Source organism: Malaclemys terrapin, chromosome 7 (genome assembly GCF_027887155.1).
Source record: "Malaclemys terrapin pileata isolate rMalTer1 chromosome 7, rMalTer1.hap1, whole genome shotgun sequence".
NCBI lineage: Eukaryota > Metazoa > Chordata > Testudines > Emydidae > Malaclemys > Malaclemys terrapin.
In genome coordinates, this window is record NC_071511.1 from 22918163 (window position 1) to 22940857 (window position 22695).

General features: G+C 41.0%; 1 protein-coding gene across 2 annotated transcripts in view; it reads left to right on the forward strand.

Annotated features, from left to right (window-relative positions):
* Positions 1 to 4509: 4509 nt before the first annotated feature.
* The window catches only part of EEFSEC (eukaryotic elongation factor, selenocysteine-tRNA specific), a 176359-nt gene continuing 158173 nt past the window's right edge, over positions 4510 to 22695 (forward strand). For both annotated transcript variants that reach the window (XR_008445782.1, XM_054036074.1), the window contains exon 1: positions 4510 to 4839. Coding sequence is in view for 1 of the 2 variants with exons in the window: in XM_054036074.1 (XP_053892049.1) it covers positions 4533 to 4839 (307 nt within the window). In the remaining variant the exon portion in view is untranslated. The remainder of the gene's footprint in view (positions 4840 to 22695) is intronic.

Genomic DNA, 22695 nt, shown 5'->3' on the forward strand with positions numbered 1-22695 from the left:
AAATAGGTTTTATTTTAGACCCTCATCCTGCAAAGGGATCTACCTCTTTGAGGCACTTTACGGTCAAAGGCCCCAATTCTGCAAACTGTTTGAGGCAGGGACCTCATGCAGTGTATAAGTACTGTGAGGCATTTAGCATAACTCTGAGCATTGTAGCATAATATCCTGATAACTTAAATTTCTTATGTAAAAACAAATGGAAGAAAACACTGCCTCCCCTAACAAACAAACTAAACCCCTGAAAAGTTTCAAGCCTTGTTTATATATCTCGAGGAAACAAAAGGGAGTACAAATCCATGTTTTTTCCTTTACAAGTCAACTTTAAGATTATAAAAGTTGAAGAATAAACAGAAATGCATTTTTCTTGCATAAGAAGTGAATTAAAATTGTAAATCCACAGAAGTCTTATCATCAATACTAAAATGAATTATACAGTATATTTATAATATGAATGGTGTGTAATGTGATCTAGTAATACATATATGTGAATTATACAGGCATTTTCTTGTATCCTTATGGGGATAGACATACATTTGCAGTTATTTGTGTGTGTGTATGAATACATACGTATGTATTGATTGGTTGAGGAGTTCAGGGTAGTAAAGTGTATGTGAGTTCTGAAGAATGATGATTTGACATAAAACAATTCAAAGCTTGGGCACTTGGTTAGAAATGTGACATATACTGCCTAATCCAGCTCCCTGTCAAAACTCTCATTGATGGCAGTGGGAGCCAGGACCATTCCTTTGAGTATACTGAATAACCAGGCTAACTGCCTTTATTTTCTCTAGGGAGGCGATGGCCTCTCATAAATCAAGCAGGGAACTGGGACCATCTGCTATTCCTGACTCTGCCACTGAATCATTGTATGACCTTGGCAAGTCACTTAAATTCTTTGTGCTCATAAAATAGAAATGATTTTTACCTAATTTTGTAAAGCATCATAAGAGAAAGGAAATATATAAGATTAAAAATATGAGGCAATGTGCTCTGGAAGAATAAACATACAGTCGTGATTCAAAATTCTAAATTCAAATCTCAGCCTTGCCGTATATGACCTTAGGCAAGTCACTTCACATATTTCCCTCAGTTTTCCCATCTGTTATATGGACATAATGCTGTTGTAAGACTTAATTAATTAATTAATTAGTCAGTTAATGTTTTACATCACTTTGAACGTATAAAGCACTATTAACTGCTAAGTATTATTTAACAATATGTATTATTGCATAAGGAAGTTTAAATGTAACTGATATTGCTTCTCTTGGAAAAAATGTGCAGAATATTGGAAAAACCCCTTAACATGCAGGTAATAGCAGTATATCATATAAGGCCAATTTACTTAGAAACTTGTGAGATGAGATGTCTTTGACATATAGTCCTAAAGTTGACTGATTTATTCAATTTGTTGCCATCTTCTATCATTTCAAAACATTAACATACTTCTAATTTTCAGTCATTACATGATTCAGATACCCTGTCCTCTGGAAATACATTTGTGGATTTTTTTTTTTATGTTAAACATACTGGTACCAACATGCCTTCTGTAACTCCTCTGAAGCTAAAGGACTTTTTGACAGTTCTCAGGATATCCAATGCTGTGAGTCAGCTTGTTACCCCTTGTCTCCAGTGAAAGGGAGTTTTTTTGTGTGGTAGCTGGATGTCAGCTTCCTAACACCACCACCTGTTCAGCCATTCTCCTGTGGGCTGTGCAAGCCCTAACTTGGCCTTGCAGATTAAGAAGAGGTGCATCCCAATTCCCAACTCCCTTTGAATCGTTCTCCTGTGATATCCAGCCCCTGACAATGGCTGTTCACAGAGATTCCAGATCCTCTTCATCCAACAGTGCAGTGTACCCCAGTTTTTCCTTAAACCATTGCTCCATAAACCACAAATCATTTATGAGCACTTCTAATAAAACAAAAGAGAAAATAAAGATTTAGCTAGACATGAGAGGAAGTGGTGGAAACAACTGTTTATAAAACATGAAGGTGGGTCCACACTCATCAAGTTACTTTTCGATATACTAAGGTTGGCTTTCTCCCTAAATTCAGTCTGTTGCAGAGATGACTGATTTCACAAGAACCAGGATCCACACATTCGTGAAAGCACCTTGCTCCCTAATGGGTTTCTCAGTGAATGAATACAGAATACCTTTCACTACACTCTTATACCGAAACAATCTTTTGTCTTTATTCATAGCCAGGGTGATCTCCTGCCTTCTATAATGTTCCTTTTCATCTCCAAGGTGTTGTGAGTGTTTGCAATTCTTTGATGGTTTTCCATTGACCGTTTGGGTTGTGGCAAGGGTAGACAATAGAACCTCACATTACCTCACCGCTGACTAGGGAGGGGGACAACTCCTTGCTCCAATGGGTCATCGCCGAGTAGGGTGACCAGTTGTCCCGATTTTATAGGGACAGTCCGGATATTTGGGGCTTTTTCTTATATAGACTTCTATTACCCCCTACCCCCGTCCCGATTTTTCACACTTGCTGTCTGGTCACCCTATCCCTGAGACATACTACGGCCTGGTGACTAATTTCTACTCCAAGTCCATAAAGCATACTTTCAGTATAAATACAATATTCCTTAAATATTACCCATATACACATCTTGCAATGATTGAGTCTTGACAAGTTGTGAGCTTTCTGTAGATTCCTTACATGTTACTCTTTATGAATAAATATTCTGTATGATGTGTTCGGTGTAGTGCGTTTGTCAGGGCTGAGGTGAGAAATGTTTGCAAAGACTAACAGAGGACCCCTTGCCAAGGGGTATCTCTGTCACGGACTTACACAAGGGATACATTTGTCTCTTCTAAAAGAAGAACAGGAGTACTTGTGGCACCTTAGAGACTAACAAATTTATTAGAGCATAAGCTTTCGTGGACTACAGCCCACTTCTTCGGATGCATTGACATGCTGTCTTTTGGATGCTTATCCAGCCCTTTTCCTTCCTGCGGGAAGTTTATTTTCTCTTGTGAAGCGCTGTACGGACAACTTCTCATCACTGCTTACTCTTGACTGCTTACAGGTATGTTTCTAACCAGTTAATTAAAACCCATTCTATATAAATTCTTTTCCACTAGGAACCTTTGTAAAAATCCAGAAATTAGTAATACAGAATAAAAGGAGTCTGGTGAGATTGATTTGTTCAAAAATTGACTTTTTGTTTTTAAATGTGGATTTTCCCCCCCAAAACAAATCTATCCATATTTTATTCTAAAAAAAAACCCAACCAGCATTAAATGTCATCAGCCTGAGGCTCTTAGATACATCACAGTGAGAGGTTCCTTAAAAATAGTTTAGATAGCAAACCAAAGTGTGCAGCTCAGTACCCATCAACAATCCTGTAGTAACAAGTGAGCATGGTGTACGCTGAAATAAAATTTAAATTATGAAAGAATTTCAGCACCCAAGGGAATATTATAAATAATTCTCGGGAGGTACTGGTAGGTGATATTCTTAACTTCCCTTCTGTACCTTAACAATGAGTTGCTCTGATGGGTCTTGGTGCACTAGCATGACTCGCCTCCCATTCAGTTTTATACATTCTAAAACACTATAGTAGAGCGTGCTCCAAACTTTATGAATGCAACTCAGTCACCACTGCAGGTTAGAGCATGAACAATTGAGTGGGAGGTAGTGGTACTATCTAATACAGAGAAGAAACTGAATAAACTTGTACAGTTGCTTGAAGCATTTGGGCAGCCCCTGGAGTAGAGGATGTCAATGTTATTAATAAGCATTTATATAATGGTAGTGTCAAAGAGTCCAGCAGTGTGCTTGGTGCTGTAAAAACATGAAGAGACACTTCCTGCCCTGGAGGGCTAATAATTCAAGAGACAAATATGAAAGGCTGATGATGGGGATTTAATGTACAAACAAATGAATATAGTGAATATGGATGAGTCCTGGACTTTTTAACTTTTGTTTGGGTTGTTTTTCTTATCATAGATGCATGTTTACACCAATAATCATGAGTCTGATTTTGTTCATTGTGGCACCTTCCTAACATCCCTTCAGATTTGTACCATGTTGTGTGCATGCTGCTGTATGTATTGTGTGGATCTGTGTATATAGAGGTGGGTATTGTGTGCAATGTGTGTCTACATGTAGTGGGTATGTATTTTGCACAGCTGCGGAATAGATGCTGTAGGTGTAATACTTACAGTGTATCTGAGGTTCCCTATGAGTTCTTCTGGGAGTTGTTTGGTTTTGATTGCAAACTCTGTGAGGCAGCAGCCAGGTTTTCTAGGTCTGGTACAGAACACAGCCCACTGTCAGCTTTAGCAAAGAACAATCCCTGGGCTCCCTCTGCGGGACATGTCCTGAACCACCCCCAGGCCTTGTTATATGACTAATGTGGGTAACCCCCAACCCCGCCCGGGTGCTAGACGTTCCCTTTCTCCCCAGAGAGGGCGGAACGCCGAGATAGCCCGGAACGCTCGCCGTGGAATCCGTGTTGCCGCGGGGGCGCTATTGGGACCGGGACCGGGACCGGCGGCGTGCGAAGGGAACAGGGGAGCCATGGCCGGTTCCGCTGCTGTCGCTGCCCCGGGGCCCAGCGCCCCCAGGAGGCTGAATGTGAACGTGGGGGTCCTGGGGCACATCGACAGCGGCAAGACCGCGTTGGCCCGGGCGCTCAGCACCACCAGTTCCACCGCCGCCTTCGACCGGGCCCCGCAGAGCCGAGCTCGGGGCATCACCCTGGACCTGGGCTTCTCCTGCCTCCGCACCCCGCTGCCGCCGCACCTGGGACCCGGCCCCGGCGAGCTCCAGCTCACCCTGGTGGACTGTCCGGGACACGCCTCCCTCATCCGGACCATCATTGGCGGTAAGGGGCGGGGGGGCGACAGGCCCCTGAGAGAGATTGTGACTCTGGAGGGGCGGGGGCTTCTCCCCCGCCCATGTCAGGAGATCTGCTGTCTAGAGAGAAGTGAATCGGGGGAGGGGGGAGTGTCTTTGAGGGTCTCGCCTCCTCTGTGTACATGTGGGTATCGTTTCCGAGGATGCAGAGAGCGGGTGGGGTGGGGAGGTTTGAAATGTAAAGAAGTAAAGTTTGTCTTGTGTGCGGTGGGAGGGTTGAAGAGCTGGAAGTTGCCTCCTGCCAGGGAAGGGTTAAAACGATCTATACAGTTGCCAAATCCTTCTAGTGGAGACATGATTTGTACAGTACCAGCAAAAGAACTTTTTTTGTTGTTATAACTTTCTATACTAGGGCTTTTGCCAGTATGACAATGTCATGAAAAGTTACACTCCCAACCAACGTTACTATGCTAGCAAAAATGTAGCCCTACCCTGTGTGGAGTCAAGATAGCTTATTCCTGTAGTGGAAAAGGAATAAGCTATGCTAAAGACAACCTCACACTGATATAACTACATCCACACCAGGGCTCATATTGATATAACTTTCCGTAAAAATTCACACCCGTCACCAAAATCTTTTTATTGATACCAAAACTGTATGTAAACCAGTCAGTTTTGCGTATGGTAATGCATTTGTTTTTTAAACATTTCTTTATTGATGGAGAGGATGTGACAATATTAATGGACATAGTTACAATTTCTCTCTCAAATTTCTTGAAATCTCCCTCATTTAAATTGTCAGAGGTTGGCAGTGCTGCTGCTGAAGTGTTCATATACACACTTGCTAGAAATTTAGATGCAAAACTCCTACCTAGTTTGAGATGTTCTTAACATTTGTGAGACTATAGCGTTAGAAGTACTGTGTACATCTCAGTTCTTTTAAAATGTTTTCCTTGAAAGTAAATTTGAGGTAAAGGAGACTCTGACTTATTCCAGCAGCACATTTTAAAATAAATTCACATTTGGAGGTTGGGGGTGGGGGCAGGGAGTGAATCTTCCACCATATGAACACGTCTTAAATCATTTTTAGAGCTTGTATAAAGATTTTTTCCTGCTGTAAAACGAGCGATTCTTGTAGGCATTGAGGCCTTCACCAGCAAATTATACTTGAGCCTAAGAGTTTCTGTTAATTTGCATAGATACTTATTTAGTTTTAAAATTAAAAACTAAATGTTTCTCCATTATTGAAAACAAGTAGTGGTGTCAGCAGTCATTATGGTAACTTCTTCTGATCCAATCTTTTTGTATTATTTGGGGGACAGGCTTTAGGATGAGACTTGAAGGATGGTCAGGAAAGTGTTGGAAGGGGAACTTAGTCTGAGGAAGATGGGATTTTGACTTCAGCTCAGTGTGTGAACTCTGAAGTGAAGGAATTTGAGATCCCTGCATCTTCTAACCCTTGTAGAACTTCAGATTTTCTTCAATATGCTTTTACTTCATTGATTTGGAAGTTTGTGGTTTAAATTGCTCAAAGGTCCAGCTTATTGTAAACCCAAACACTTATTGGTAAGTGCTGGAGAGAAGTTCTTGTGAGATTTAGATTAGTGTTAGGTTTATTTTTGCATGTATTGTTTAACTGTTTCCATATTTTCTTGTATATGGTTGTTGTTCCTTTAATATTTGTAAATATTGGTGTATATAAATCTCTTGTTTCATGTTACCTACATATGTAGTTTAGGTTGATGCTCCTTGATACACAAAACTTTTAAAAGAAATTGGCACAGGAAAGAAATATTCTGCCTGAGGAATCAGACAGTTATGTAGCATGGTGATGCTAGTATATGAAAAAAGGAACTCCCTAAAAACAAACATATACACTTTAAAAAGTGATTTAATTGCTCATGAAAGGTGCCAGCCCTGAAGACTACTATTCTATGGGTGTAAGGTACAACATGAGCAGCCATAGTGCTAGCTTATCTCACAATGATCTAGTCAGTGATTCTTATTACTAACCTATAGGGACCTTCTTTAGACGGGAGATTAGTACGTTTCTCATGCCTTTTCTGTCCTTAGTCTCTTTTCAAATTGCCAGACCGAAAACCAGTTAGTGGGGCAGTTTTACGATGTCGTCACCCGTTTCCTGGGAGCTGGAATGGGAACCTTTCAACTGATTTCATATAGTCCACTGGAAAAACACTTTTTTTGACAGATCTGCTACTTGCAAATGGTGCCAGTGATGCACACAACCATAATACCTACTTGTATGTGTATCATCCTGGATAGATGAATAGAAATTATTTATTGCTTGAGTTCATCACCAGTAAAACCTTCTGCAGTTCAGTTCAGCTGTTTTGTTGCTCTGCAGTTACAGGGAAAGGGCGACAATTAGCTGCATTTAGCCTACAGTTGTGCTTTGTTTCACAGCAAAGGTGCCTGATAATTTACAGAAGTACTGATAGTTTATTTTATAGGGAACTAAGTTTGTTCTTGTGAACAGGACAGTTCTTGTTAAGGTCTCTGTGTAGAAACTTTCATTTAGGCTTTGCTCTCTGAGGGGAAACTACTAAGATCTGAGAGAGCTAATCTTTCTCTGGAACTATTATCTCATGAGGAATACTTAGGAGGGACTAGAAAAAATAGTTTTCATAATCTGTGCAGTGTTTAAAAATCACACTCCCTTACCTATTAATCAATAGCTTGGCGTTATCATTTGTTTCTTTTCTATTAGTTTTTAAAAGAAACTGTGATTGTTTGCTCCCGACTGTCAATATTGGCCAAATATAACAATTACAATTTCTGTAATCTGACCTGTGCTAGTGGACCTGTGCATAGCCCTAGTGGATCAGGGCCCAAATAACATCTGATTTATTTAGTAATTAATGTTTAAAATGGTTCAGTCCATAGGTACTAGTATTGCCATTTCCAGCTGTTCAGAAATCAGGCCACCAAATCCTGAGGTTTAAAAAAAAAAAATACATTTTTGATTGTTTTTATCTGCCTTCTATTTTTTTGTGCTTTTAGTGTTCAATCTTTCCCCTGCAACCATGGAGCATAGTAACGTTCTTATTTTTTTTTTTAAATAAAGCTGAGATTCTTTTGTAAGTGTGGGACTCCAGGCTTTAAGTAAAACATTGACTATTGTGAGGCTTGTTATAAAATTACGAGAGTTGGAAACACTAAGGTACTTTTGTGGGAGTGCTGTATAAAACATCATATACTTTAAAAATTGACCTCACTGTAGGATTAGGTAGGAGGAGAAAAGACCAGTTTAAATGCAAATATCTTTAAATACATCAGACATAGGACAGGTAAATAGATATAGATATTGTTATACCCATTCTATAGACAATAAACTCACAAGGAGGTTGTGAAGTTTAATGTTTGTAAACTACTTAGAGATTCCTAGATGAAAGGTGTTATGTAGGCCCAAAGTATTATTTGTTTTATTATTTAATATATTCTATTTGAAAGTTTTCTCTGGGTGGCAGCTCCTCTTTAAAGGGCTGATTGAAACAACACAACATGGTTTTAAAGGATGAATCTCGCTAATTATTTGAAAGGGGGCTTTCATAGCTGAATTCTGTATTCTTGCCTATTCCTCCTGTTATGCAGGGCATTGTTGACCTTCCAAATACTTTTCATGACAACATAAAAGAAGCGTTATTGGAGATGAAACCTTGGTTTAAATGAATGCAGAATATTTGAGCAGTAACCAAATAAGAAGAGAAATGGAAGATGGAAGTCATATTTCATTCTGTGCGGTTGCATCTTTTTTCTTATAGAGCTTGCCCTTGAGAGCAAAACATATCGAGTTTTAAATCAAAGAATATTTTACCTACATGCTAGGAATAGAAAACATTAGTTCCAGCCATGATGCATTTTTAAGGTTTTAGCTGGAAGGTTATAGTCAAGGTTGGAATGAAATGGTGGATACAACTTTTTCCAGTTAAACTTCTTAATTACTTTTTAGTTCTTAATTTTACTTATGCCCCAACAATATCAGTTTGTTCTCAGACCATAGACCCCAGCAATGAAGTGGTAAGGCATTCTGAGTAACTGCCTGCTGAGAAATATACCATGGATTTCACTTACCGGTAGTTTCATTATTCTCCTGTACAGTGCAGCTGCAACTGTTCTAACTTATCTTCCAGTGCCCACTTGTGTGCTAGGTGCCTCACATTATAAACAAGAAATAATCTCTGCACTGAAAAAAAATTACTATCTAATTTCAGACAATGGTGGAACTAAAAGGCAACAAATACAATAGTTTGAGGATGTTGGGTGAGTTACCGCAATGTGGTCATGTTATTACTCTGTGAAGACATATGCACTGGATTCAGTATATATTAAAATGCACCATTTAAATATATTTTAAAAATGTCTTTGACATGCTTCTTGTGGGTGTCGTATATGATAGAGAAGGGAGACAAGTGATATGCTTGTCAGGGCTCTCCTATGGGCAGTAAAGTCTCAAGCTGCCTTTCAGTTGTTGAGCACAGAATGGCTGCTACAATTACTTGCTCAGTCATTCTACAACCACTACTTAACCTTTACTTTTGAAAATAGTACATGAACATGGTTAAAACAGATTTTTGCATACAATAAGACTGACTTGTATAGTTCCCACTACAGAAAAAAAAGTGGAAGGTTGCTTGTCATATAACCAAGGCCACCACTGCTGTTTGGCCATTTAGTGGTAAAGATGCTTGATAACGGTCTCTTTATTATTCATGTAGCATTGGAAAAGCATATAGGGTAATTTGCAGGAGATGAAGGTTACTAAACAAAGAATCAAAGCCCTGAAAAACTTAGTCTTGAGGTGCATTCTTTAACTTGCATCACAAAAAGCTCATCACAAAATGACATGACTAAAATTCCATCTCACGTAGGTAATTGAGCAATTCCCTGCCATTTTACCCATTGTTTTTGTCTACAATTGCAGCATCTATTTCCTTGCCAGATTCGCACATAGGAAAAGGGCCCTGTGACTGGAGTGAGAGGGTAATTCCAGGAGTAATTCTCTCTTCTTGACCAGCTCATGCTTGTTTTCAATACTGAGGCTATGGCACTTGACAGACATGTGGTGGTGGAGTACAGGGTGTTTTTTGAATCTTGATACACAAGTTTAGGCTGTTGAGGGATTTTACTCAATGTGGGCGAGTCTGTGTAATGTTGTTGCTTGTCTTGAGGTTTTGTTTTGGTATTGACAATGAGGTTTATAGATTCTCATGAAGCTGTCATTATCTTCCTCAAAGGAGTGGGGCTCATACATGTATGTTGTACTCTAAAAGGCCTATACATCCAGTAGGGTGCTGAATGGTTTTTCAAATGAGTTCAGCAGTAGGGGAAACCAGCAGAGAGGTTATAGAAGTTAATCTTCCAGAAGAAATTCAATCCCCATTTTTCATTTTAAGACCACTTTGCGTAGCAAAGTAGTTTAACCAGTAGCAGATTTCTTACTTGCTGTTGGTTAATTTCATGCCCTACAAAGGGTCAGCACACTAATATAGAAGAACATGATTACCTCACCCTAGCTCCCCTTCAACCCTGCATGCATACAGTGAGGGATAGTGAATTGTTTATTTTAGGTAAGTAGTTTTCGGATGCCCTTTATCTACTTGATTTTGAATGGACTGAGATGACTTCTCAAAGAACATTTAAAAATAGATTTTGTTGTTTTTTTTCCTCTGAAGTTCAAAGGACAGAGTAGTCTTATAGGGTTTTAATTGGAAAGTTACTGCTTGACCCTGGTTGTCTAAACCTGCAGGGGAAATTTTGACAAACTTGTAGTTTCATAATCCTTATGCCTGTCTGAACCTTTGACCTGTTTACTTCATAACCAGAGCTTCATTGTCACCATTTGTCCCAGCAGTTCCTTTCAAAGAAGGCTGCCTTGCAAGTGTCTGTTTCCACTTTGCTGCTGTGTTCTCTTAAGGAAGGGTATTAATTCATACCTGATACATTGAAGGGGCCAGGACTTTTGAACTCACACAAGAGCTTGGGGAGGGGGAAATGAGCATAGCCAAAGCATGTCTTGCAGATGCAAATGACTACAATGAAAACAGTCTAGGGAGATCAAGGGAAACATGGGCATAATACCAAGGTTCAAATTTGGTCAGCTAGAGATTATTTGTAAGATTAATACAGCAGTACTTTTGTTGTTGTTACAAAATGTTTGTTTTGATTAGTTTGTTGTAAGATATAATTAATATCTATGTACATAAGCTTATAGGGCCCATCAACCTTGCAAAATTGCAATGAAAATATGCTGACTTTTTAGTACAAAACCTACTTGCTCATCTTTGATGATAAAATGGATACCTGTTTTACTGCAGATTAGTGGACAGGTAGAATATTGCAGGACTGCTATCATCAGAGATTTGATCTCTGGTCCTACTGTTCTCACCCTTGCTCCATAGGGAGCGGAGACCGTATAGGCTGCAAAGATAGCAAAAGATGCTCAGTCCCTGTGGGGATGAGGACCAAGAAAGGAAGGAGAGCCTTTGCTGCTCTACAGCATCCACTTTAGCAGACTGCTCTTTGGCAGAGTAAGGTGTGGCACTGATGTATCCTGAAAGAGCCATCCAGTTGTACTTCCTCAAGATGATAGAGGCTGGAACAATTGGCCTTCAGTGGGAGTATTTTAGGAGGGAAAACAGGTGGGCTCTGGTACCCCCGTCAGGGGAACTAGAGCCTGCTTGGGAGGGAAGGATGTTCCTTTTACGAATACATACTCAATGTTGTTTTTTAAGTTTTTTTTTTTAAATAATAATAGTACAAATGTCCATGTAATAAGTTGTTATAGTTACTGAGCAGGTTGTCATAAATCTACTTGCATATGCTGCAATCCATCCACCATATTTTTTAACTCTGCCTATTGGGGAACAGTACTTAATTGTAACACTCCACTGACTGTTATCATGAAATTGGATGTTTGAATACTGATACATCAAAGTCCAGTATTGAACAGGAAAAGTAGTTCTGTGTAGCTTCCGTAAAAGCTTTCTCTTGTCTAAATGAGTATTTCTGATTACATTTGCATATATGTGTTACAGAGAGTGTTACTCCAGTATCCTAATGGCAGAGTTCTCCCCAAGCCATGTGAGAGACCTAAATTTGAATGTAGGCCTTTTGCTCCTTGGACTTGTAGAGGTTAAGAATGCTATGGGGGCAACATGTTCTTCCTTGGTGAAAAGAGTGCCTTTCATTGCTCAATAGCAACCACTCTGGTCAGTTAAACAACCAGTGCTGGTAAACTCTGGGAGGACCCTTGGCCACCAGCTTGGGTTGAGGAGGGTGGTTGTAATGAGCCTAGTGGGTGGTGTGAAAGTTTAAAATGGAAGACCTAGGACTCTGGGTGAGGAAGAGGTAATTTTATTTTCTGAAGCTGCATAGTGGTTGGCACTTTTGAAATATTCTACTAGTCTGAAAGGGTTCAAACATTTCTCTTAGTTGCTAGCACTTTAAGTGTTTTCTAAAACGCACGCTAAGGTTCTTATATCCAGCATGCTTATAAATGGCTTACATGTGCAATATGGTTGCACTTCTGAAACTGTCTAATAAACAATTTCAACTTTATTTTTTAGACTAAATCCCTTCTCTCTCAAAACTAAAATTTAGATTAAAAAATAATAATTTTACAGTAGTCTGCTAGTGCCTAACATTTGTATGACAACTTGGAGGAGTAACTTTACTGAATTTTTAAATGAAACAAATTGTATGGTTTGTTTGGTTTTTGAGTACACATATGAATGTATAAAGGAGGTTGCTGGTATAAAACTGTTGCTTGCTTTTAAAAAGAAACAAAATGCAGCCTTTTCTACTGGACATTATAGTGCACAAGAGGGCAGTGTTTGCTTGCAGTGCAGGATCTTTATGATAAATGTATAGGGTCAGCCTAAATGTAGTGACCCAATTTTAAAATGAGACAATGCATAGGGTCCATAGTCACTCAGAACTCAAACATGGCCTAACTCTTCTCTCCCCTCCCCCCAATGATTCATTCTTATTTAGATGTCTTTGTAGACATTTTGATGTCTACAACCTTGATAGTGTTTGTACTTCTTAAACAGTAAGCAGTTTGGTCTGTTGTCTTGTACATTACATGGCAGAGGCGAAATAGCATCTATAACTGAGGCAAAACAATTGCTTTTCAATTAAAAGCAATGTGATTGTGAGGATTCTTCCCCCCCCCCCCCAATAAAGGGTCAAATGTTGTGTGTGGGTTTTTTTACGTTTATGTAAATACTATCTGACTTAACTTGTAAACAAATTAAAGATATGGGAACTGTGGTACTGGGTATTAACACACACACCCCTGGATTTTTACCTTACGGTCATATAACAAATAAGCAAAAGCGAGGAAATTGCATGTTGTTACTCCTAAGTCCATTCCAAACTCCTCCTGTGTTGCCTAGGAATTGCAACATGAGGGTTGGGGTAATCATGAGGCCTCTCTGTTACATAGGTATAATGGGAGATTTTAAAAACAGAGCAGTGGCCTTGACATGGAATTTGCCTGGTATTTTCATTTGTATCATAATTTCAGTGTTTGAACATCAATTTTATTGTTTCATTTTAGTTTTAATGTGTATATATATAAAATATCTTGGTTTGACTCTCTGACCAGGTTTTTTTTTTGGGCATGCAGGTCTTATGGTCTGTAGTCTGTTAACCCGTGCCCTTCCCTCCCCCCCCACCTTTTTTGTTGTTGCTGCTAGTTTATAGACTTGGAGTTTATGGTTTTCCTTAGGGTTACCATACGTCCGGATTTTCCCGGACATGTCCGGCTTTTTGGGCTCCAAATCCCCGTCCGGGGGGAAATCCCAAAAAGCCGGACATGTCTGGGAAAATCGGACATGCGGTCGGTGGCTCGGGTGCCGGGTGCCGGGCCGGAGGCTCGGGGGCTCAGCCGGCGGTGCTCGGGGGGGCCCGGGGCCGGGCCGGGGGGCTCGGCCGGCGGCTCGGGTGCCGGGTGCTGGGCCGGGGGCTCGGCCGGCGGCTCGGGTGCCGGGCCGGGTGCTGGGCCGGGGGCTCGGCCGGCGGTGCTCGGGGGGGCCGGGTGCCGGGGACTCGGGTGCCGGGCCGGGCCGGGGGCTCGGCCGGCGGTGCTCGGGGGGGCCGGGTGCCGGGCCGGGGACTCGGGTGCCGGGCCGGGGGCTCGGCCGGCGGTGCTCGGGGGGGCCCGGGGCCGGGCCGGGGGCTCGGGGGGCCTGGCCGGCAGTGCCGGGCCGGGGGCTCGGCTGGCGGTGCTCGGGGGGGCCCGGGGCCGGGCCGGGGGGCTCGGCCGGCGGCTCGGGTGCCGGGCCGGGGGCTCGGCCGGCGGTGCTCGGGGGGGGCCGGGTGCCGGGCCGGGGGCTCGGGTGCTGGGCCGGGCCGGGGGCTCGGCCGGCGGTGCTCGGGGGGGCCGGGTGCCGGGCCGGGGGCTCGAGTGCCGGGCCGGGCCGGGGGCTCGGCCGGCGGTGCTCGGGGGGGCCGGGTGCCGGGCCGGGGGCTCGGGTGCCGGGCCGGGGGCTCGAGTGCCGGGCCGGGCCGGGGGCTCGGCCGGCGGTGCTCGGGGGGGCCGGGTGCCGGGCCGGGGGCTCGGGTGCCGGGCCGGGGGCTCGGCCGGCGGTGCTCGGGGGGACTCGGGTGCCGGGCCCGGCCGGGGACTCGGGTGCCGGGTCGGGGGCTCGGCCGGCGGTGCCGGGCAGGGGGCTCGGGGGACGGGCTGGGGACCTGCGGTGCCGGGGGTGGGCCGCGCCTCCTCCCCCCCCCCCCCACACACACCCCCTTACCTGCTTCAGGCTTCCCGCGACTCAAATGTTCGCGGGAAGCAGGGGAGGGGGCGGGGTTGGGGCGGGGCTGGGTGCGGGGCTGGGGCCCCTTTAAAGTGTCCTCCTTTCGGAGGCACTAAATATGGTAACCCTATTTTCCTAAGAGGAGCTACAGATCCAGCAAAATCCTAAACTCTGTGCTTTAACTTGGAAGTATTAGTAGTGAGCAAATCCAGAATTTTCCTTATTTTTTATGGGTTTATGGATATGAAGAAGGATAAGATCAGCAACTCTTGATCTTTGGAGTTATACTGTGTAATCACATGCTTTTCTAGTTGGAACTTTCAGAAATATGATTACTTGTGCAATGCTCATTTTATTTATATATGTGTGTGTGTGTGTATATGTGTATGTATGTCAATATACTGCACATCTTGATTCTAAAGTTGTGATTTCTATTATCATTTAAGTACTTCTCCCTGCATCTTAAATGTAAATTCTAAACAAGATTGGTTTTATTAAACTACTTTCTCTGGTTTACATGTCAAATGTGCTACTGCTAATCAAGAGCTGTTTTGTGTGTGTGTGTACGTAATTGCTGATGTACAGCAAAACCACACTTTGCTATTTGCCACAAATATACAAAACTTCTCAGGAAATATTTAATAACCAAGCACTGTAGACTTGCCAACTAAGTCTGCTACTTGTTCATTCATTCTGTTGGGCTAAAAAACAAAATTTCTTTGTTCTGTCATGCTGTGTACTAGCATTCACTGAATAATTACATAATCTGTCACCCCTGCCCCTTTTTGCTGCTCTGAAATTAGTTTGTAGGCAGTTTGGGGCAGTGATCAAGATTTTTATCTATTAGGTGCTGTTAAGATAAACAACAATATAGTGATGTCTTATGTTAAGAGCTTGTTACTTTCTTAAGATCTAGTACATTTTATTTACAATATAAAATATTTTAATTATTAAAATTGCAGTTATCAAAACAAATTAACAAAGTACATTTTTCAATGTAGCATTTTTGGTGGGGGTGAATGTGTTCATTTGCTAAATGGTACAATTTAGTAATTCACAATAGTCTCCCAGTCGTCATTGTGAATTAGCAAGTTTCTGCTGTATTCATGCACAAATCTCCTTGATTTGGAGACTGCCCTCAATTAGAAGCTGCTATATATCGTTATATGCTATATGATACAGTACTTTTATTAGAAAACAAGTTGGGATTTTACATACAAGTGCAACTAGTTTCACTTGGAGAAGGCATGGGCCTACTTTCCTGAGTGTATTTCTCCTTTCCTCCTGTTTCTTTTTTTTTTTCTTTTTTTTTTTTTAACCTTACAAATAATCATGTATGATCATGGTATCCTTTGTTAGAAGTGCTTATTTTTTAAACAAGATCACAGATGGTAAAATAAATAAGATGTGCAACATGTCTTCCAAAAATGTCATCTAACAAAGAAAACAAACCGAAACTCCAAATTTCCATTGGAGTTAAAGCCCATAAATAGAATAAAAAGTTTTTTTTGTGTGTGTGGCAACTAGTTGTTTTCTATCTTGGATCCCCGAGGCAAGCCTGGCAAGCTGAAGAGCAAGGACAGATGTTCTTCAGTGGTAATTTCCAGCTGGATTCTTAAATGCATTATGTACTGTGGATCACAGCTCATAATGGAGCAAAACTGAGTGAGAATTCCTGCAAAGAAAGATTTGAACAACCCATAGGATAGATATGATGGCAAGGATACTGTGCATTCTGTTAGAAAATGTTTTCAGTGCTTTCTGTAAAATTCAGATTAAATAGCCATTTTGAAGTGCTCCCTTTAAACAGTTTGCTTCCATAAGCATTGCAGGCAGAGTAAATACCAATAATTCTTATTTCCCATCTTCTTATCAGTACTTCTACCAAAATGTTCTTGCACAGCCTATCTAATCTCTTCAAGTGAACATCAAATGATTAGTGTCAGCTCCCAATTTGAATTATGATCTCTGTTTCAAACCCAACCTGACTAGTTCTGCATTAGATTGTAATTATCAGCATTGCCAGCATCAGGGTGGTTGTGACCAGACAAACTAATATATATGTGTGAATGTGACAACCCAAGAAGAGTGGGTGAATAGTGAAGGAAAAGGAATGGATGAAAGAGGAAAGTTTTAAAAACAGTGCTGTTGAGCATGCTTTTGTATTTGGGGAGAGGCGTTTTTCAGGGGTATAAGCATCAGATTTGAAATACTTGCATTTTAATCTCAGGAGGGTCAACTTGTCCATCAATTTTTTGTGAAAAAGATGAGTTTCCATCAGTTTACTGTTTGTGAGGTATGTTTTGTTTTTGTACAAAACCAATTTTTTTTTTTTCTTTTCATCCACTTCTTCTCATTGTGGAAAAAGTCCAAGTTATTCCTTCCTATGGACTTCCTGGCACATCCACGCTTCTTTTTCTTAGATGGTAGGCTTTTCAGTGGAAAGACTGCCTTCATTTTATGTTTGTGCGGTGCCCAGCACGTGTTTGGCAATTAAAAAATAAAAGCTGAGACTGTGGTCTGCTCTGTGTGGACTTGTGGCACTTTTTTCATAAGAGCAGGAGTTTACCTTGATTTGTTTGCTTAATGTTTCTCCTTCTCCCAGTGCTGTGCAATATGTTGTGCACCAGGTGGCCATATTTCAATAGTGATTCCTGTATGTATAAAATTTGAAAAGTGCTTTGAGAACTTTTGAGATGGGGAAAAAAAGCTATGGAAATGTAAGAGATTGATGGTTTTAATAAAACCATTCAATTTAAATTGAGCTGGGTGGGCAGGGGAGAAATAACATTTTGTCCCAGATATGTATTCATTCTTAAAGTCTAGTTTTGTTATAAAAAGACACCCCTCCCCCCGCCTTTCCTTTCCTGCTACTGCAATCAGCATTATTGCACTGGAAAGAAAGTTTCCAAAGTATGTAAAAGCTGCTTTGCAAAGAAAGAAACAAAATTATTGTATTTTTTTTGTGATTAAGAAGAGGGGGCAGGGAAAATGGATTCCTTGTACTTGGCTTTTACGCTGGACAGAAGACAAAGCCCAGTCTTTCTTGCTGACTAATGTCATCATTGGTGGGTTTTTTCCCCTACAGAGCAATTTTGTCTCCATTGAGACCCCCACAGCCATTGGCAAGTCCATGCCCTGAGATTAAATCTCATGCTTGGGTGAAATTCTAATGACTGTAATTGTTTCCTCTTTTCAAGTCTGTGGTCCCATCATCAAAGACCGGTACGGAAATTATGCATTTATGTTGTAAAAATGAGGTCACGATTACCTGAACCTGCGGTTGACTTTAGGGGATTCTGTGTGGTGTTCTGGCAGTGGTTATCCACCTTCACATTCTAGTATGTTGAAATGAGTTAAAGCGTGGCTTAAAAAAATCGTATATATAAAGTAATAGTGGTATGCCTCAGTCTGCTTTGGGGTTTACATTCTATTATACACTATAACCCGTTACTGGATTATTGATTCCATAATAATCAGTGATAGAGGTGGTGACAGTAAATGATCAGAGCACAGTGAGTAAAATTGGAGGAAGAAGCAAGTGAATGTGGAACAAGATAGGTTTGTTGAGACTGGAGTGTGGAAAGAGTAATGTCCCAAGGTGGCACAGTTATGTAATGGGGTATTTAACAGGTATCAATGTGGTATTACAAGAAAGTGCCCAGAGCAAGGGCCTGTTCCTAACTTTTGTTAATTTTCAGTCACATTAAGACCCACACAAACCAGGGAAGCTGGCTGGCTGTATGGGGGAAACTCTGAGATAATGTACAAAGTTCTGTGAAATTCATGAAATAAATTGAACAAACGCAAAAATTTTTCTCTAATTTTTCAATAAGTGTAATCTTAGGATTGTTACAGTTAACGTTTAGGTTAAAAAAAAAATTCAGACACTGATTTTTAAAAAGTGGACAGTATCCTTTTAAAGTTTGCATATATAGCAATAAGTCTTTTTGTAGCCCCTTTTTGGATTTATGCAGTGGCATTTTGAAAAATGAAATTTAGGAAATGATTGTCATTCGTCCATAATATAGTGTTGCTGTTTTTATTATTTATTTATTTATATTGTAGTGCCTAGGATGTACTGAACTTAAAACCCTCTCCCCCCTTATTTGAAAACAATTTCATAGAATGTGTGCTGCCAATGTATGTGTTCACACATTGGGCTATAATAATTCCCAGGATTCCTAAGCGGATGGAATTGACAGCCTTTAACTCTTATATGTTTTGGATTTGATTTTTTTGAGGGGGTGGTGACTGGAGGAGACTCTGCGCTATTAAAAAAAAAAAAAAAAACTGAATAGAATTTATTTCTGATCCAGTCCCTGCTAAACTTTCCATATGCCTAGTTGCCACTTAAAAGAAGACAAAATGTGCTCAGTGAATGAGAAATGTGAGATACTGTGTTGGGGGAGGAGGTAAGAGTAGGGGTGGTGTTTGCAAAACTACTTAAACTAAATTTTAGGGGTCAAATGCAGAGCACTGCATGTGCGCACACACATAAAGCAGCCAAGGTAATTCAGCTGAAATAGCACAACCATAAGAATTTGTCATATGATATAGAACACTATATGTAAACCATCTTGGTGAAATCTCGGGAGCTAATATAGTAAAAGATAGGTGGCAAACATTATTTTGCCTCACAGCAGATAAAATAATCAACAGACTAATTTTCCAAAAGTAAATAAATTCAGGAACTTGTCTGTTTTGCTGCTCTACGGAGATAGTGTATTTATTTTGAAATACTTTAAATGTCTGAGCTGTAACATCCCTAACAGCCCCTAACTCCCAGCTACCAAAAAACTGAGCTTAAACCACTGCTTGGTCTTTCATCTTCAAGGTTGTGTGCTCACTCGGTTGCTTCAGCATTTCATTAAAAAGTGATCAGTACTCTTCAATTATACATACGTTTATCTCAGTGAAGAATTTGCAGCTAGGGAATGTTGTTGGTTTATTGAATTTGGCCCATGCTTAGCAATTTCAGCAGATCTCTTTGTCTGAAATTTATTATTATGCAAGAATATTCAAGTAAATGAGGGAGGAAAAGCATTGCCTTGTTAGTGGTTTTTTAATCAAAATCTCACCTATTCCTTTGGAGAGAATCAAAAATGTACCAGACTTATTCTAGAAGGAGCTTTTGAAAAACCTTGAGGTAAATATCTTGAACTTTTTACTTTGATCAGCTAAACGTTATGGACATATACAATACACCTTCCTCCACCAGTGCAAGAAAACTGTATGGCAGGCTGGTGTTGAAGTTTACAAGTTGTTGGAAGTTTGTAGTCAATCCAGTGTATTCCCATGTTCACAAAGCAAGTACGGTAGTTTCATGGTCTTGAATAATGATCCTTTTTTTGTGGGAAGATGGACATACTTTTGCTTCCTTAAATTTTAAATAGCCAAGCTGCTTACAAGTTTAACCACACAAAAACTTGTATTCTGGGCCTCTGGTTTATTCTGTTTCAGTGATGTTAATAGGTTCTTTGCCTGCCTGATGCTGGCACAGAGGGGATAGATTTCTTTTACTGTCTTTTGTGAGAAGTGGAAATTCCTATGCTGTCATTTTGCTGGTAAAACCCTTGCTAAAATCTCTCTTCTCAGACTTCCTATGGGGTGCTGTGATTCAGTTTCACTTGGCCCAGCAGAATATCTAATGCCAGCCCTTAAGGAGAAAAATGAATCTTCCTGTTGTACATATAACTTTCTTTGTGGTTATTTTTCTCAGCATCAAAGAGTATTATTTTTTAAAAACAAATCAGTTACCAACTGAACAGGCTTGTGACAGAGGGTTTTTTTCTTTTTTGGTTAGCATTTTTTTTTCTTAATGAATCTGTAAGATAAAAATAAATATATTTTTAAAAATCCTAACCTTTTGCTATGTTAAATGTGGAAAAAATAGAAATCTAATTTAGGTAATTATGACAAAGTGGGAATGTTCTTAATGTTTTCTCTGAATACTGTGTGGGTGCCTCAGTTTCCCCTATGCAGTTCTTAAGTATCTAGGTGGTGGGATAAGGGTGTGTGATTGTTGCAGAGCCCTAGAGGGCCAGTGTGATGGTGTCTGCACAGAGAATGGCCGACACTGTCTCCTGGCAACTGATGGCCTGGGTCCCTCCCCTGCAAAGGTGCCAACTGAAGGTGTTGGAGAACAAAGAGATCAGGTGGCCTCCTGGCCCAGGAAAGAGACAAAGGCCAAAGGAGTGGCTGGAGGGGGTTTCAGTTTGGAGCTGGCTGGGGAAAGAGAGGGAGGCCCAGGCCTGAGGGCTGGCCTCCCTGGCCCCAAGATGGACCTGACTTAGGGGTCCGGTTTCTGTACCTACAAGCTCTGTTTTGGATTGTGTTCCTATCATCTAATAAGCCTTTTGTTTTACTGGCTGGCTGAGAGTTATGTCTGACTGCGGAGTTGGGGTACAGGACCCTCTGGCTTCCGCAGGAGCCCCGCCAGGGCGGACTTGCTGTGGGAAGTGCACGGTGGGGCAGGGAATGCTGAATGCTCAGAGGTCAGACCCAGGAAGGTCGAAGCTGTGTAAGCTTCTTGCCCTGTAGACAGTCTGCTTAGAGAGAGGAGGCTCCCCCAGAGTCCTGACTGGCTTCGTATGGAGTAGTTCCAGAGCATTGCCCGGCGACTCCGTGGCAATAATACCTGTCTAATTTTTAGAAAGCAACAGAGGGTCCTGTGGCACCTTTGAGACTAACAGAAGTCTCAGAGGTGCCACAGGACCCTCTGTTGCTTTCTACAGATTCAGACTAACACGGCTACCCCTCTGATACTTGTCTAATTTTTGTACATCCACTAGCTTTGGACCTTATCGACTTATAGAAAGAGACCTTCTAAAAACATTTAAATGTATTACTGGCACGCGAAACTTTAAATTAGAGTGAATAAATGAAGACTCGGCACACCACTTCTGAAAGGTTGCCGACCCCTGCACTGTAGTCTAGTGGTGTTCTGTTTAATAGTATATGGGAATTTTTGTCTGTTCTCTTTAATCCTAAACAAACCTGCCTCAGCTGAAATGTTTTAAACATCATTCAGGAAAACAGTTACATAAAAGTTTTTGAAAGCTTCTATTTTAACAAAAAAATAATTTCGGTGCCTCAAATAAGTTGCCTGTCTGTCTTCAATTTCAGAATTTCCCCAGTGTAATTCTCTTGCATTATTACTGTTACATGGCTTATGCTTTAACTCATTGCCAGTGGACTCCATCACTTGGTGGCCTGATCAGAGCTTTTTAGGTGTTAAAACAAAAAGAATGTGTTAATTTGAAATTTTATATTCTATGAAAAAATCCTTCCATCTGTTGGGCTAGTATTTTAGCTGTTTAGCCTCAAAACTTGTTTAATTTACAATCTCATTGTTCTCTGTAAATCTGAGTTTTTGTAAAAGGGGAAAATAATGAAATATGAAAAGTGACAGTTAAACTAAGATATGCAAATATATTGCAGAAGTAAAGTATCTGTGAGTGGGCTCTTATAAAGAGTGAAGTATGTATCCTCTGGGAATTCTTGGTGTAGTTTTGCTTCTTATTTGTATCTGTCCTGTTTTCGAGGACACCTTTTCTCTTCACATTCACCTGAGGAATAATATCTTGGGGGTCACTTTAGCCTGTGAAGTGTTTTCTGGATAACTGGTTGGGTTTTGGGTGCTTTACTTCCAGTTCTGATATGTAAGATTCATAGATTAGGGGGGCTGCATGTGTCCACTGTTGGTGCGTTCTCCAAGTCTTGAAACATTCTGGTGTTTCAGTGTTACTCAGTTTTAAACGCTGACGTCCTAAATTTAAAGTATAAAACACTTTGCTTAATGACTATTGTTTGTTTACACTCTATATTATTTCCTGCTTATCTAGTACTCTTTGGTTTGTCTATTTACTGTTTTCCCATCAAATAACTTGAGCAATGCTAGCATTCCTCAGAGTCAATCACTTGTGCTTGGCGAAACAATGTGTATTTTGAGTAGACTTTGTCTTCTGTGCAGCTTTTCTGTTCTCTGGGGATGTTGCCAACCTCTGTTTTAGTGCCCAAATTTAGATTTGGGGGAGGAGAAGTATCCTTGATTATAAACTAAAAGTACAACTTGTAGAAGACAGTAGGTGGGGAGAGAGATG